At 29.9% G+C, this 15,556-nt stretch overlaps 1 protein-coding gene across 4 annotated transcripts in view; it reads right to left on the reverse strand.

Moving 5' to 3' along the window:
• Positions 1–14,481, reverse strand: part of kcc (solute carrier family 12 member kcc) — a 200,453-nt gene extending 185,972 nt beyond the window's left edge. For 2 of the 4 annotated variants that reach the window (XM_071888484.1, XM_071888479.1), the window contains exons 1-4: positions 14,352–14,472; positions 14,188–14,241; positions 13,962–14,012; positions 13,653–13,705 (exon numbers count right to left, since the gene is read on the reverse strand). In XM_071888484.1, the coding sequence (XP_071744585.1) occupies positions 13,653–13,705; positions 13,962–14,012; positions 14,188–14,213 (130 nt within the window). In that variant the 5' untranslated portion in view covers positions 14,214–14,241; positions 14,352–14,472. Of the gene's footprint in view, positions 1–13,652; positions 13,706–13,961; positions 14,013–14,187; positions 14,242–14,351 lie in introns of all 4 variants that reach the window. The other 2 variants (XM_071888486.1, XM_071888480.1) reach the window with 1 other exon arrangement.
• Between the last annotated feature and the right edge of the window lie 1,075 nt (positions 14,482–15,556).

The following is a 15,556-nucleotide window of genomic DNA, read 5'->3' on the forward strand; positions in this document are numbered from 1 at the left end:
TGGATTAAATAAAGTATATATTGATTGTTACAGGAAGAGCTGGCACACATTGAGATATATATTAAAACACCTTAAGTACTCGAGTCAAAGAGAGAGAAAGATACATACATAACAGGCACACGTGGTATAATTATAGGCTTTTTTTATGTAAACATCAACAAATATTAAATATCAGATATCACAAAAACTTGATGTGATGTGGTAAATCTAAGCATATATTCGGAATCCACAGCTAAAATTCTATAAGAATCCATTGTCAAAGACTATGCAAGAAAAAAAAATTAAATTTTGTTTTTTTGTTTTATTGATGTGGTAGAAAAAATTATTATATTAAAAAAAGGTAATTCCATCAAATTATGCTCTGGAGCAAAAAAAAATTAATTTTTGAAAAATATAAATAATATTTCGGACGCCCCTGTCGAATGGAATAGATTTCAAACAATTTCTAAATGAATCAATAGCATAAAAAAAGCTGGACTTTTATTAAGTCAATTTATTACTGTCAATTATGCTTATTAGATATTAGAATCTTAAAGTAATCTGTGAAGATGTTTCGTAAATAAAACTGGGTTACCTCATTATGATGTGTGCACATGTAATCCATGTATGGACTATTCATTTCTGCAAATTTTAATTATAATAATCTTCAAACCTCAACGGCTTTACATGTTAACATAAAGAGGTTCTGCAATTTAAAACGTGCCTTGTTTGTTGAAATAAAAATAATATTATAAATTAAATTTTGGAAGCACTAAAATGACTAACGTTGCATTTTCACACAGCCAAACACGAAAATTTTTAAACAGAGAACCCCTTTACTTTGAGAGGGGATGTTATTTATATTTCAAGATTTGGTAACTCACCAAAAGAAAAAGAGCCAGGGTATCGTGCTTCCATAAAACTCATAAGCTTATTTATTGTAGCTCACATTGAAAAGAAGATTGAATCAAAACGATTACAAGAATTACTTCTTTCACCTACTTTTATTGCCGTTCAATCCAATCAAATTAATTTCAATTGGGTCCAGCTGCTATTGACTAATTTTTATGACACAATAATACAACTTGAATAATTAGGGGGATTTTAAATATTAAATCCCTTCTTTCTAAAGTTTTTAAAGAACTTTCTCCTATACTGATTTTTTATTTCCATCTTCTTTTTTTTGAGATGTAATAAAAAACATTATTTGAGAATAGAATTCAAAATGAGAAAATAACAGTTTTTTTATTAGAGGATATGTATTTATGCAAATTAGTGAATATATATAACGATATCTATTATGCAAATTGATTTATTCGCCCAAAAATATACAAGATGTATATGTATAATTTCCCTTGGATAAATATATAGATAAAGATAGTTCTTATCTTTATGTTTGAAATTACATAATTTTCACACTGAAAATATTCATTTACTTTAGTTATAAAGGTAGTCACTTTGTATGATTATAAACATTACATCTCAACCCAAAGAATACTCTATACATACAAAGACCATGTACTCTTTTTCCCTTTTTTTTTTTTTTTTACCAACTAATGGCGACTTTTTTTTTTCTATTAGTAGATTACATAGTTATGAAAGTAATGAGGAAATTAAATGAAAAAAACCGTAATATGAATCTCTTTACAAATAAATGAAACTTTATTTATTTAGCTAAATTCTTATTAGTGTCAGGGTGGCACGATTTTCACAAGTGAAGCCATGCATTAATTTTAGTAGCCCTAGACTCCAGAGCTGCATTTGCATAAGAAAATAAAATTAAGATATCCATTTCAATGAGATTAATTGCTTATGAAAATAAAATTCATTCTTCAGATTTCCAATCCCCCCCAAAAAAAAAAAAATGGAAAGATAAAAAATACAACGGATTTGCATCACTACTAGTAAGTACCCGCCCATGTGTGCTATGTACTTATGTACATAGCACACATGGCCGGTTGGAATATCAATCTACTAATCATACATGAAAATACAGAGAAGTTACGTTGCAGTACATCATATTTTGGATAAACTTTCTGTGCCATTTGAAACCTTTTTTTCACTGTTGCTCTACATTTTGATAAAAATGTTTTGAAGTCTCCTTATTCTCTTCTTTAACAAAAATATGTTCTAGCATGAAGGTATAAACTACTCGATATTTAAGCTAGTTTTCAAAATATCATATATTTGTATTTTAGATACATTTGAAAAATTATTACTTCCCTTAATGATACCTTTTGACTTTGTACGTTTGGTATATTTTTTTATTTGCCTAAGGTATTGTATTTTAGCAAAATTTTGAAGTTACAGTATATTTCTTATTTTTTATTTTTCGTTAATCTAATAAAATTTAAAAAACTATCTCTCGACCCTCTTTATCTACATTGTAACATTATTTCTATGACAACTATTTCTCTTTATATTTTCTAACAGAAAATTATTTGCATATTTTCATTAAATAATTCACTTTTCTGCTTATGGACATATCAAACAAGAATTGAAGTATAGGTTTGTGAGTGAGAGTGTTTTGTCAATTCATTAGCTTTGTAACTTTTTGTAGACCTCTTCAAGAATCAAGTAAAATTTCTTCCAAAACCTATTAATCGATTGTAATACTTCTAATACCTCTTACAGACCTTCACTTTTAACTAATGTATTGATTTTTTTATTATTATTATCAACATTCTGTTGAAGCTTCTTCCTCTATATGGAATATCTGGTAAAGCTAAGCTAAGGTTAATGTTTTCCAAAATATTTAGTTGTGAATAAGTCCAAGCCTACTATACAATTTTGAACAAGTTATTTTTATCCATATTATTGATGTGAGCTTTTTCATTTGTAATTTTGAGAGACAATTTTTATATTGATTGGTATTATTCTTAATAGGTCTGAGATTTTGGGTAAAAATAAAGTGTTCCATGGGTGTATCCTTATTGGAACAGTAATGTCTAATATCTATGATAATCTTGATTATTATTTACTTATTGTATGCACTAAATTTTGTCCTTCATGTCGTTCCAAATATTTGTCGTTCATTGTCATAATAGAAACCAATATTTTAAGAATGTTTATGTCTACAATTTTTTATCCATCAATTTGCAGTTGAAGTTTGTCATGATCTTTGTCTTCAATTCTAATCCAGCGATTTCACCAAAATTCTGAAACAATGGGATACAACTTACAAGCAATTAAAGACTTATTGATCTGATTTTCTACTTTTACAAAAAAAAAGTATGTATGTCATCTGCGAAAGCTTCAACTTTATAACATGAACCCTTAATTTTTATACGCCACATGTTTTCAGATGCATTAATTTGTAGAATTGGTTGATACCTAAAATGAATGGACTGGGAGTCAAAGAATATCTAAGTCGACGGCCCCAATGTATTTTAAAGTCATTTTTTCTGCAGTTGTCTAAAATACATAGATCAAGGAAAATGGGTCAATTGTGAAAATTTTCTCGGACAAGAAGATTTTTACAACCGTTGGAACGACCACTGGCTTGCAGAAACAAAAGAAGAGGTCCAAGGAGCTTACCACACCAAATATCCAGCCCGAACAATTGTCCTCGAGCTTTGAGCCTCTGATTGAAAGAAGATGCCTCCGTTCTTTTTTTAAAGCTGGACAGAAAATTGGCCTACTACAAGATGCTTTGGTACACCATCTTGCCATGGCTGAAGACCAAATACCCAGAGGGTCACTATGTGTGGACTCAGGACGGCACCTCCTCTCACACGTCCGTCAAGTGCCAAAAGTTCTAAGCAGATAACATGGCTCGATTCTGGTTCACCAGATTTGGATCCACTGGACTTTTCTATATGGGGCACTTTGGAGAGGGAAACCAACAGGACGTCACACTCAAATGTAGAATCACTGAAATCCTCCATAGTGGCTGGATAGGACAACTTGTCAGAGGAGTTTCTCATAAACTCATGCATGGTCTTCAGGCGACGTGAAGAGATTCATAACTTAATTTATGAAGACCAAAATACAGATGCAAAAACAAAAAATAATAATAATAAGTACTTCGGATCAGGTAAAAAATTTGATATCTGAGAAGAAATGAGCTCTTTGATATTAATTTGGCTTTGAAATATATATTTATTTAATGATAATTGAAAATATTATTTCTTTAATTAGTGTTAAATTTAAGTCCATAGCTTGAGGTGAATATATCGAGTATTTTCATACTTGTAACTAATTTATATTTCATTTTACGTAGCTTTAGGAGTGGTCCCTCCTAATGTACGATACAGGTTATATTTTGGTTTAAGTCCATGTATATATAGTAGTCATTGGATTATTTCGTAGTAGATAGTATTGTAAATTAATCTGGTGGACCAAGAAGCATGGTCAAGTCTTGAACATTTTATAATTTCACCATTTATTTTCATCTTGAAAGTTTGTTCTGGAAGGTTTTTGAAATTTCAAAGCGGCATCACTAAAACATATTTCATTAACGATGTTCTTTATCAACGTGGTGGCCTTTCTATTTTTTTTCTTGAATGTAGTTCCTCATATCTCTAACTTGACTAATAAAAAGTTCATATCTGTAAACTTTTTTAAATTTTAAATTTTCTTCTAATTAGTCCAATAGAGCTTGCACAAATTAAGTATCAATTAGCGTTATACTATTACTACATCTGACCTAGGAATTGCCTTTGAAGTCCATATACATACTCCATGTGTATCCTTCTCTAAAAGTGACTAAGTATATGACATAGGCACACTAAGTTTTAGAAAATAATTTAGTTAGTAAGTCCTTGTTAAAACTAAAAAGTTTTTTTAAAGTTTTACCATCACATGAATCAAATTCAACAAGTTCACATTATTATTAAATGTTCTAACTTCAAAGATTACATATTTCCATAATACTATTCATAAAATAATTAAAATTCTTCTTATCCAAGAATTCCCCACAAAAAAGTGGCTTATATCTTGGAAAAGTTTAGATTACCTACATTAAGCAGATGCTATTTTTGAGAATAATTACAGCACATATGGGAGATGTACAAAATTTGCCCGTTTGTAATTCTGAGAAGATAAATTGTTTTCTTTAACAAAGCTATATTTTAAATTGAATAAAGAAATTCCAAAATTCGTCAACTTAAGTATCTAAATTAAAAATAAAGTGTATGAAAATAGAACCACTATTCTCCATCACAGTTTGTATCTCTTTACTTACATATGAGAATAACAAAAATGTTATATTAAGGAAAATTAATGTAAGAAGTAAATATATTTGTATCAATCGGTTTTTTTAAATGTATGCAACAATTCCTTCGTATTAGGTGTGTATCAGTCCTTAATATGGGCCTTAAAATCGGTCCTGTCCAGTCCTGTCTTGCCCTTGTTATCGGTCCTTAAAAAAGGTACTAAATTTTAATTTTCCCTAATATTGTAGTAAAGTATCTCAGTAAATCATAAAATTTTATGCATCTTTCATACACGTGAATATGTACAAATGAAGGCCTAATTAAAATATTTATTCTCCTTTCAAAAATTGGTAAAGATTGATTAATGATGACTTAACTTGCTGATTTATATAATGACGTCATTTAGTTTTTATGGGACAGTTTTTGCGTCCAATTTGGACGTGTCATCAAAATTAAGGATCTTAAAAATCAGTCCCATTTTGTTCATGTCACTGGTCCCTGAAAAACATCCCAATTTTATATTACTCGCGTATGGCATCATTTGCAAAAAAAAGTTTGCCATTATTTTTAGTTAGGGCTTAATTTAAGTATTAATTATTCTTATAAAAGTTGGATATTAGCTCTCCAAGCGGGTTGAGATATATTGACAACCTCAATAAGCAAAAATTGTTCCATAGGATATTATATTATATGCTTAAATCAATAAATATTTTAGCAATTTAGGAGGCTACAGCCCTTCCAGCCTCCTTTTCTGCAGACACTCAATATCCATGCCTTTGTTTAACATTCAAAAGCTATATTTTTTAAAGTTACTTATGCTTTATTTTAGTTTCAACATTATCAAAGAGGTAAGCTAGAAAGAGGAAGAAGACGTAGTTATTGCCGAGTAGAAAAAAAAAATACAATTTTGAATTTATAAATCGATATTAATAAAGCAAATTGTATCTATTTGTGTGTCAGATGAGGACTCATTTTTAACGAGTTTATATTTTTTAAAAAGAAGGAAAAAATGTATAAAAAATAAAAATAATAAATGTGACTTTAGATGAAGTTTAACAACATGCCTGTTTGTATAAAGCACAACCACTGAGTGTTTTAGCCAATTAAGTACACCCTGGCTCATCACATCATACTAAAAAAGTATCTAAAGATATTGTTATTATTAGTTCAATCTTGAGGAAAGAACATCAAATTAATTAGAAGTTACGTGTGAGTGTGTCATTAAAACTGAGGAGTAACATTGATGATTTCTTAGGGAGTTGTCTTCTATATAAATAAAGCAAATTTATATTATTAAATCAACGTGTGTCTGTTCTTCGATGCCTAATAACTCTGGACAATACCGGGTTCTACCAATAGTAATTATTATATAACTTAACACGGTACATTCGTTGTAAAATTACTAAACTAACAAATCTGCTAGTTTGTTGGATATAGATGGAGTTGGAAATTTGTACACGAAGAGTGACCCAATTTTTTAATCATTTACGAGTAATACAAACTTGTTATATTTTTCAAGATACATTTAATTTTGAGATCCAGGGGAAGCCTAGTCTCATCCCTCCATCAAGCTCCAATTATCGTGTAGAAGGGGAAAAAGATAGAAAAATATTCCACTCTTTCATGTAAAAATTTATACTTTTATTAACGTGTACATATGCATCGGAATCGGCAAGAATCGACGTTTTTTTGAAGTATCGGGTTCTGTTCAATACTGCCGATTCCTCAGATACGTACGCAAAATTATTTGTACAGATAAATAACTTATTTGAACTCATTTTTGGAGATAAAATTACTGTTACAAATCAATGGAAAAACTAGAATAGATAACGTCGTTCAGACATATTCAAAAAAATAAAAAGAAGGGGAGGGGGAAAGAACGGTAATAGGTTACTTCGTATATTACAAGGACATTTCGTATAAAAATAATTTCGTATTAAGTAGTTACTGAAGTGTCGGCGGTACCCCAAAACACCCCCAACAATCGGAGTTCAAAATGAACATTTATAAAGTCTAGGCCCCGTTTCCTCATAAATTTATAAGAAATGGTTTAATACGAAATGTCCTTTTACTAAAATGTTTTATACAAATTGTCCTGATACGAATATGTTTTATACGAAGCTACCGTACACCAGGGAAGAAGATAGAAGGGTTCATAAAATTATAAAATTTTGAGTCTAGAATTCCGTATAGGATTGTACAAAGTTACAAACTTATGCAGGAAAAGTACTTGGAAGTAACAATTTAGAAATAACCACATTTTTATTGCCCATACATTTGAATTGTATCATGAATCGTTCAAAAAGTCTGTAACAGTAGGAGTTGGGTTGAACACAAATCAACAATTGGGCTATATGTCGGTGCTTATTTGGAAGCGAGGACCGCAGTTTAGTCCAGTCCAATCCCATCCAGTCCAGCCCAGTCCCACTTGTCAATCATTTAAGAAAGGAAAAATCCAGAGTGAATATATATATATAAGGTGTGTACAAATAAATAAGGACCGATACAACACTAATTGGGGTCCTTAACATTAAAAAAAAACTAGAAATGAAAAGATTCTTTCTTATGATGTTATAAAAATAACCCACACTTATGAATTGGTTTCAAGCAGCAGTGGTACGGCTTGTACTATTGTGTCACTCGTTATCAAGGACCGTTGTATGTTCCTATATCCTTTATCTGTCCTTAGAAAAGATAATTTGATCCCTCAGGACGTCAGTGAGGGTGTTCTTTTTTTAAATTGTACTTCTAACTTTAATAGAATAAATAATATAATTATGAGGGTCGTCTGAAAAGTACGCGCAAAGTCCGAGAGTTGTCACTATTGGTATGTATTGAGGTTATTTTTAGTTAGTAGCATATCTTTGAAGCACACGCACCAGCTGTCAGCCAGATCGGTCTATTTCTTTCTGTTTGGCATTTGTTTGAATCGAGGGACGGTCTTCGTCTATTTTGGGATAGATTCCCCTTAATAATCCATTGTTTAGATTTTTGTTTGGTTTCAAGAGTGTAGAGATGTATCCATCTTTCATTCACAGTGACAAAACAACGACTTAAGTCCTGCAGATTATGCCCTAGAACAACTGCAAACCGTCCTTGTAACACTTCACACGATTTCGTTTTTGGTCAAGCGTGAGCATACATCTTTCGTGAAGCTTTGTCATCTCCAAATAGTGATGCAAAATAATATGTACCCATTCATTTGAGATGTCCACAGCACTAGCAATCTCACATACATTCATTCTTCTGTCATCCATCACCATATCATGGATTTTATCAATGACTTCTGAAGAAGTTACCTCAACCGGGGGTCAAAACGTTCAGCATCATTTGTGCCCATATCGCCTCTCTGAAAATTTTGAAACCACAAATAAACTCTTCTAATCGAAAGTGTAGAGTCCTTATATTGTTTGTCAATCTTCTTTTTAGTCTCTTGAGCGTTTTGTCTTTCATAAAGTAATGTTTAATCAACATACAAAATTATTTTTCGTCCATTTTTTGAGAATCGATTCAAACGAATGTCTAACAGAAATAAATAGACCAATCCCGCTGAAAGTTTGTGTGTGTTCTTCCAAGAGATTTTATTAACTAAAATATGACCTCGATACGTGCCAGTAGTACTATCTCTTGGACTTTGCAAGCACTTTTCTAACGACCATCGCTAGTAAATATAAAATGTGCTCTTATAATACATAATAATGGAAATTAGAATTCTTAATATATACCTGATAATTCTTTGGCATAATACAATCCCTCAAGGAATTCTAGAGGCTGGAAAAATCACACAAAATTTTTATTACCACATGAGGGAAAGGATTGATCGGTTGAAAAAAGAGTCTGCACCATTTTTTACTCAATTCCTTGAAAAAGAGAAATAAAGAAAAACAGCCGAAGTGTATTTTTGCGTGATCCTATGGATCTTCTTCCCGCTTCTTATTTTACTTGTCACAATGTGATATGTTTTTAATAGATTTATCATAAAGTTCTTACTTAAAAGTAGTTCTTACTATAAATACCCTGACAAGATTGTAAATGTCAGAGTAGTGTAATATTCGTGTGTTTGGATTATAGAGTACATTATATTATTCATCCACGATCGTTTTCCTTAATTATCTGGCCATTCTGGATCCTCTTTGTAGAGTTTTTGGCAAGTAAACTCGTCCGACACAATACAAAGCTGTATGCAAGATTATTCCATGGCTCCAGCTATCGACATTTTAGGAACAATTCAAAGACTGACCGTTATATGTTATAATTCTTCCCAACTATGGAATAAATATTCAATGAGGGTTTCAAATAGTTCCTAGCTTAAAAAGAGGTCATTCAAATTCAAGCAATCAACGTTCAGAATACTTATTAGAAGTAAATACGCACAACAACCCATAGCTGAAAAATTCAGTGTAATTGATTGTGTCAATGTGTCCTAAGATTGGACTAAAAAATTTTTAACTAACTCAACACTAAATCATAGCTAATATATAATTTCTGGTTTTTTTCCTTCTTTTAAGGACGATAGGTTAATAGAAGGTGACTATATATTAATTCAATGGATATGAGTTCCCGACGTGCAGTGAAGTCCTTCTAAACGTTATATTTTAATGGTGTGGTTAGAGGCTGAGAACTACTCCTCTTCGATCGTATAATTCCAACGGCGTCAATGTAGATATTGCTCAAAAATTATGTGAATCCCCTTTGATTGTTAATCAAGTCGTTAAATGGGGATCTCGAATCCTGTCGATGTCTCTACAAAATAAATGAATAATGATATTGGCCTATAATCCCGCCGTATGAAGATAAGAGGGACCTTCCTCTTGAATAGGATCCTCTAACGATGAAATTAATTGTGTTTCATGTCTGGGATTTGGAAGTTAATTGGACTTACTGAATCCCTTCTTTGTATGAGGACTCTGAAGAATAATCCCATCCTCATTTCAAGTGAAGTTAAGATAAACGAATCGACTAAGCTTTCCAGTCTTCGTACGTGTTATATTCTCCAGTATTTTAGTCGAAGAACAACAATATACGAGATTCCAAGGTACAAAAAACATACACAATTCCATCAGTAAAATATAACTTCTCAATAACAAAGCATGAAAATGGGACTACAGCTGTCTACTGATTTTTTTGTGTCTATTGTCCTTGGTTAATATGATAAATTCAATAAAGATTCTCGTAACAGAAGGAAAATCTAGACTACATAATAATGTTAAAACGAGATGTTGCATACAAATACTTCCTCATATTCAAAGCAAGCAAATTAAAGCTTATTACTATTTTTCTTACAAAATAACAAAACCAAAAACATTTGATCATAGAGAGCGAAAATAAATTCCTTGTTCTACAAATAAGATATAATTTAGGTGAGTTAAATACATCGCCTATACTTTTTTCCCCCAATATGAGATATTTACCACCTTTCAAAACATATTGAGCCGGTATATTATATTGGGGAAGTTAGTTTATTTTCTTCAACTAATGATTTTCTAAATTACGGTAGTTTAAACCAATAAAAGGAAACAATAAAAGATTGTACCCAACAATTAAAAAAAAAAGTTACCTTGACTTAGTAGCAAAAAAAAAGCCAACAATAAATATGGGAGAAGAATAATAATTATTATAAGTGCAATTTCAATTACTATGCAGATATTTGAAGAAAACAATTTGTAGTTCTATTTATTTTCGAAATTACTTAAATTGTTTTCAATAGAAAAATTCCACAATATAATTATTATTATCAAACAAAATATTGCATTTTCAACTACTCCAAATTTTATATTTACAAAAAAAACGTGACTACGAAGATTTGAACCTCTCCACATATATATAAAATGTTTTAGTTTGAGCTCATGAATGAATAAACTAATTTTTTATAACAGATGCCTCAAATTACTCATTCGTATCTTGACTATAGCTTCAGTTTTTAGGTAGAAAATGTGTTCTTCCACAAGTATGATGAATGTGCACTCCATGAAATGAGATAAATATCATTTCTACCAACCAGGGTTGGAGATAGAGCTGAAAATCAACGTAAGAACACTACGAATCTGTGAACAGCATTAATTTTCTCTAAAACCAATTACGCAATCTCCTTTTATTTACAACTTAAAATTCTGCTAAAAAATTGCCTATATATGTAATAACGTCAACTCCGTACAATGAGTATATTATGCTTGGAAAAGATCTTATGAATGTTTGTTATTTAAATAACATTTCTATGTTATCGGCAATTAATTTGAAAATATGGTTTAATTTTATTGATTTGTATTTTATGTATATTATGTTGTTGAGATGCTAATGTCTTTAAATTTGATTTATGAATATTTACGTTTGTAAGACCTAATCTGGTTAAGAAATTTCAAACTAAACAGTTTAAATATATTTCTTCGAATGCATCTTTACCAATTTTTTTTTTAGATAAGTCATTCATATTGAAATACTGAAAAAAAGGGGGGTCACTGATTGGGAAATCAGTCTTAGGACCAATCCAATACTAATGGTACCTCAAAACTAATGAGTCATAATTAACCTCACGACCTATTTTTTTACAGCCAAATAAATTAGGCCAAATAGATCACATGGTCATCGTTTTGTTTTTAAAAAAAATGAGCAGACCCCTATCTGCTATAAGGAATTTTGTGAATGTCTCGTTCGTTAAGTGACAGCAAAAGTTTCATTGCTATTTTTCCTTAACCTTTCACATATTAAGTAGTGATAAAGAGAGATCCACCGCATAATTTAATGAAATTATCCGTAAATACTTTAAACACTAATCCATTCTAAAATGACTTAACAAACAAAAAGGAATGTTGATGAAATTAAATTAACCTTGTCAATACTTAAATATTATCATTAGAAATGACGTCAATTCATTGTTTATTATAAAAGATAAATTCGATAAAGATACGTACACATAAGTCATTTAGACAAAAATGAATAAGTTATTTAAAAAAAAAAAAAAAACCATGATTTTTGAGTGACTCAAACACTAATAGGACATGAATATGCATTGTTGCAAGTTGAAAAATTGATCATATCCTAAAATATGTAGGTCAATTACAGAGAACAAAGTATTTTCATTCTTGCTAAACACCTTAGTAATAAACGTGGACATTTTAGATAATATAAATAATAAATACATCTATTTTAAATAGTTTCTTAGCACATTGTTAACTCGCGCAACCTTTCCTCCAAAAAGAAACAAAAAAAACGTTCGAAATCATTTTGTAGTCAGCCAAATAATTCAATCGTACCAACCGCTCTCTATATCTTATATACTCGCAAACTATAACCATTATATTATTTCTTCACCATTTTTAAAATAAATTATGTATTATCAAAATACATAGTATTTTATTCGACACTGTTTTATAATATTGCTTTGTAATATTTTATTAAGAGTAGTTATTAAATTATTTTTATGAAGAAATCGCCAATATATATATATTATGTAAACAACGAGAGATCAACAAGAAATTGTATTCCTGTTCTTTTGAAAGCGGAGCATATGTATAGAATTACTTATTACTTTGTCTATTTATGAAAAATAATAAATTATGCAATAGACATGACGTATCAAGGGAGAAGAGGGGATCGACAGCTGACCAAAAATACAAAGGGTATCTTAGTGTTGGCGAGATAATGCCGTATTAGATGAACCTATTTCTCTGATTCATAAAGCCTTTGTTAAATCGTCATACCTATATTCAAATAATGTCGTAGTTCTAATATAAGATTTTTTTAAATGTAGCCATTACTCGCCAACCAATAAATAACGAAACCCATAAATACTAAAAAATTAATAAACATATACGGAAATGTTATAGCATATGAAGTTATTAGTAATATATCTATTTGATTATAATTTCAATTAAGAAAATGTTGTTGATGAGTTAGCTTCCCAGACCAAATTAAAGAGAATATTCAATACAGGGCTCTCAAGTCTAACGCATTTACAATCAGTGTCACACTTTCGCGCCACACATACTTTTCTAACGTATTATCAATCTTAACTGTTCTCAGTATCTCATATAAAATGAAAACCACCAATCGCCTACATAAAACTATAGAATCAAACCACAATTACCGTCGAATGTTTAATCGACAGTCTGTGATAGATTTAGTAAAATTTAAAAAAATACCGAAGTAATTTCATAAATTAATAGCCCTGTCAGTATTATATTTTTCAAAAATACGAGGGAATTTAGTACAGTGAACGTTAGTTAAGAAATAATTTAAATGATCAATAAAATTATATAAATACTCGTAGAATATCATAACAGAGCTAATATATTAAGAAAACAAGACACGTATTTTCTATCTCATAAACAAATTCCAAAAAATATAATTAACAAATTTTTAAGAACATATCTATCTAAAATGATTAATTTACTAGTATTATAAAACAAAACGTCTCTTACTACTATTTATTCGTAAATTAAACTATACATCTTACTTTAAAAGACAAGTACAAATTAAGTTGTTCCTGTTTAGGAATATTGTTAAATATAGTCAACTTACCTGATTCTGAAACAACACTATTGCCGACTCCTGCTATATCATATGCAACACGACTATCCAAAGTGAGAGGAAATGATGAAAAAAAAATTATTTTCATATTGGTTTTTCAAAAAATCAAATTAAACCAAGACATTACATATACTTCTAAATTTGTGAAGTACTGAAAGTAACTGTCAGAATTCAACCGAAAATATAATTGATTTAAGATAGGTCTAATAAAGATGGTAAAAATAAACTTTTACAGCACTGCCTTAACAAATTCTTAATAGTAAATTCATTATTAGAGGAAGAAAATAATGCAGCTTATACCTTACTACTAAAGATATATTTGAAAAACCATTTCCAGCCAGAAGAGATGACCTAAAATAGAGCAGAAAAGATATGCTACTATTGCTCCAATCAATTGACACAATAATAGTTGATAATTAAATGTTTTAGGAAGAACAATTTAAATTAAACGTGGAGCCTTAGTGATCGTCAATAAAATATATATCAGAAAAATCGATTTATACAATAGTAGCATATCTTAACTCACTGCTTCTTTTTCTTGCCACCACTCATTTTCAACCCGTTCACCTAACTGAGACACCTGATTGAAGAAAAAATCAGATTTGACAACAACTACTAAACAAAATGAGCAAACGTACCACACAAAAAGAAAACTTAATTGATTGAAGCAAATGAAACACTTGTTCCTACCTTTAAAGCTCCTATATTCATAATATAAATCCTTGGATTTCTTATAAAGCTCCTCTGCATATGGAATGAGGACTTTCGAATACACTATTACACCTTTAGAAGAAGATGCCATGGTTCAACTGATATAAATTTCAGTGATAAGAAATCTAAAGTCTAACATATGATAAGGAATATAGTGAGTCATCATCCATTGTCATGTTTTATTATTTATAACTGAGACGAATTCAGAACCTAGCTTCAATACTTATCACCATGTAATTATACCACAAATTACTTTATGAATAAATTTAAGAGATTTTCAATGAGAAGATATTTATTTTCTTAATATGTATATTAATTAATCTCACAAAATTTAACAGGCAAAAAGTAAATAGTATTGAATTAAACTACCTATTTCCACAGCTATTAAAAGAACTAAGATAATATGTATACACATTTTTAACAAAAATAAAGAATGATGATACACTGGGGGAATAAAACTATCTTAGATTGTAAAAGTAATTGAGAATTAAAAGAAATAATAAGTTTAGTAGAATATTCAAACAATTATCAAACCGAATTATTTATTTCTTTGCCCTACAAACTTTATTGACACGAAGGACAATGGTAATAACATAATTGAAAATATATCTTAATTTAATAATGAATTGGAATAATTGAAGAATAAATTAGATACATACTTATACAAATAATAGGAAGAATGTCAGTTCTGTGTATGCAACATAAGACCAGAAAGACATACTGACAGTATGATTATAAATAAGGATATGAAAATTGTGTTAATACATTTATTACATACGTATTGTCTGGTAATCTGGAAGATATTAGAGCCCTTGGGAATTAATTAACCCTATTTTGAAAATAAACATATTTGCAAGCAAGAAACACTTAGTTAAAATTTTGATTCCTACTATAAGAAGTGTTCGAATACTCGTAAAGTCGAAGGTCAAAAATATAAGGCTATCCTTACAACTTAGGTAGATGAAATCTCGGCTATGAGAAATCTCTATAAAAATAAAGTGCTCCTTACTCACTAGTACATACAAATTTTCAAAATAATTATTACAGATTACAGACATATACTTAAATAAAAAATGTACGCTCACGATTATTTCGACCATTTTCCCATCCCTTATTACTAAGGAGAAAAAAAATGTAGTTTAATCGAAAGAATGATTTCTGAGTGAAAGTCTGAGAGGGGGAAA

The sequence above is a fragment of the Lepeophtheirus salmonis genome, chromosome 5 (assembly GCF_016086655.4).
Source record: "Lepeophtheirus salmonis chromosome 5, UVic_Lsal_1.4, whole genome shotgun sequence".
Classification (NCBI taxonomy): Eukaryota; Metazoa; Arthropoda; class Copepoda; order Siphonostomatoida; family Caligidae; genus Lepeophtheirus; species Lepeophtheirus salmonis.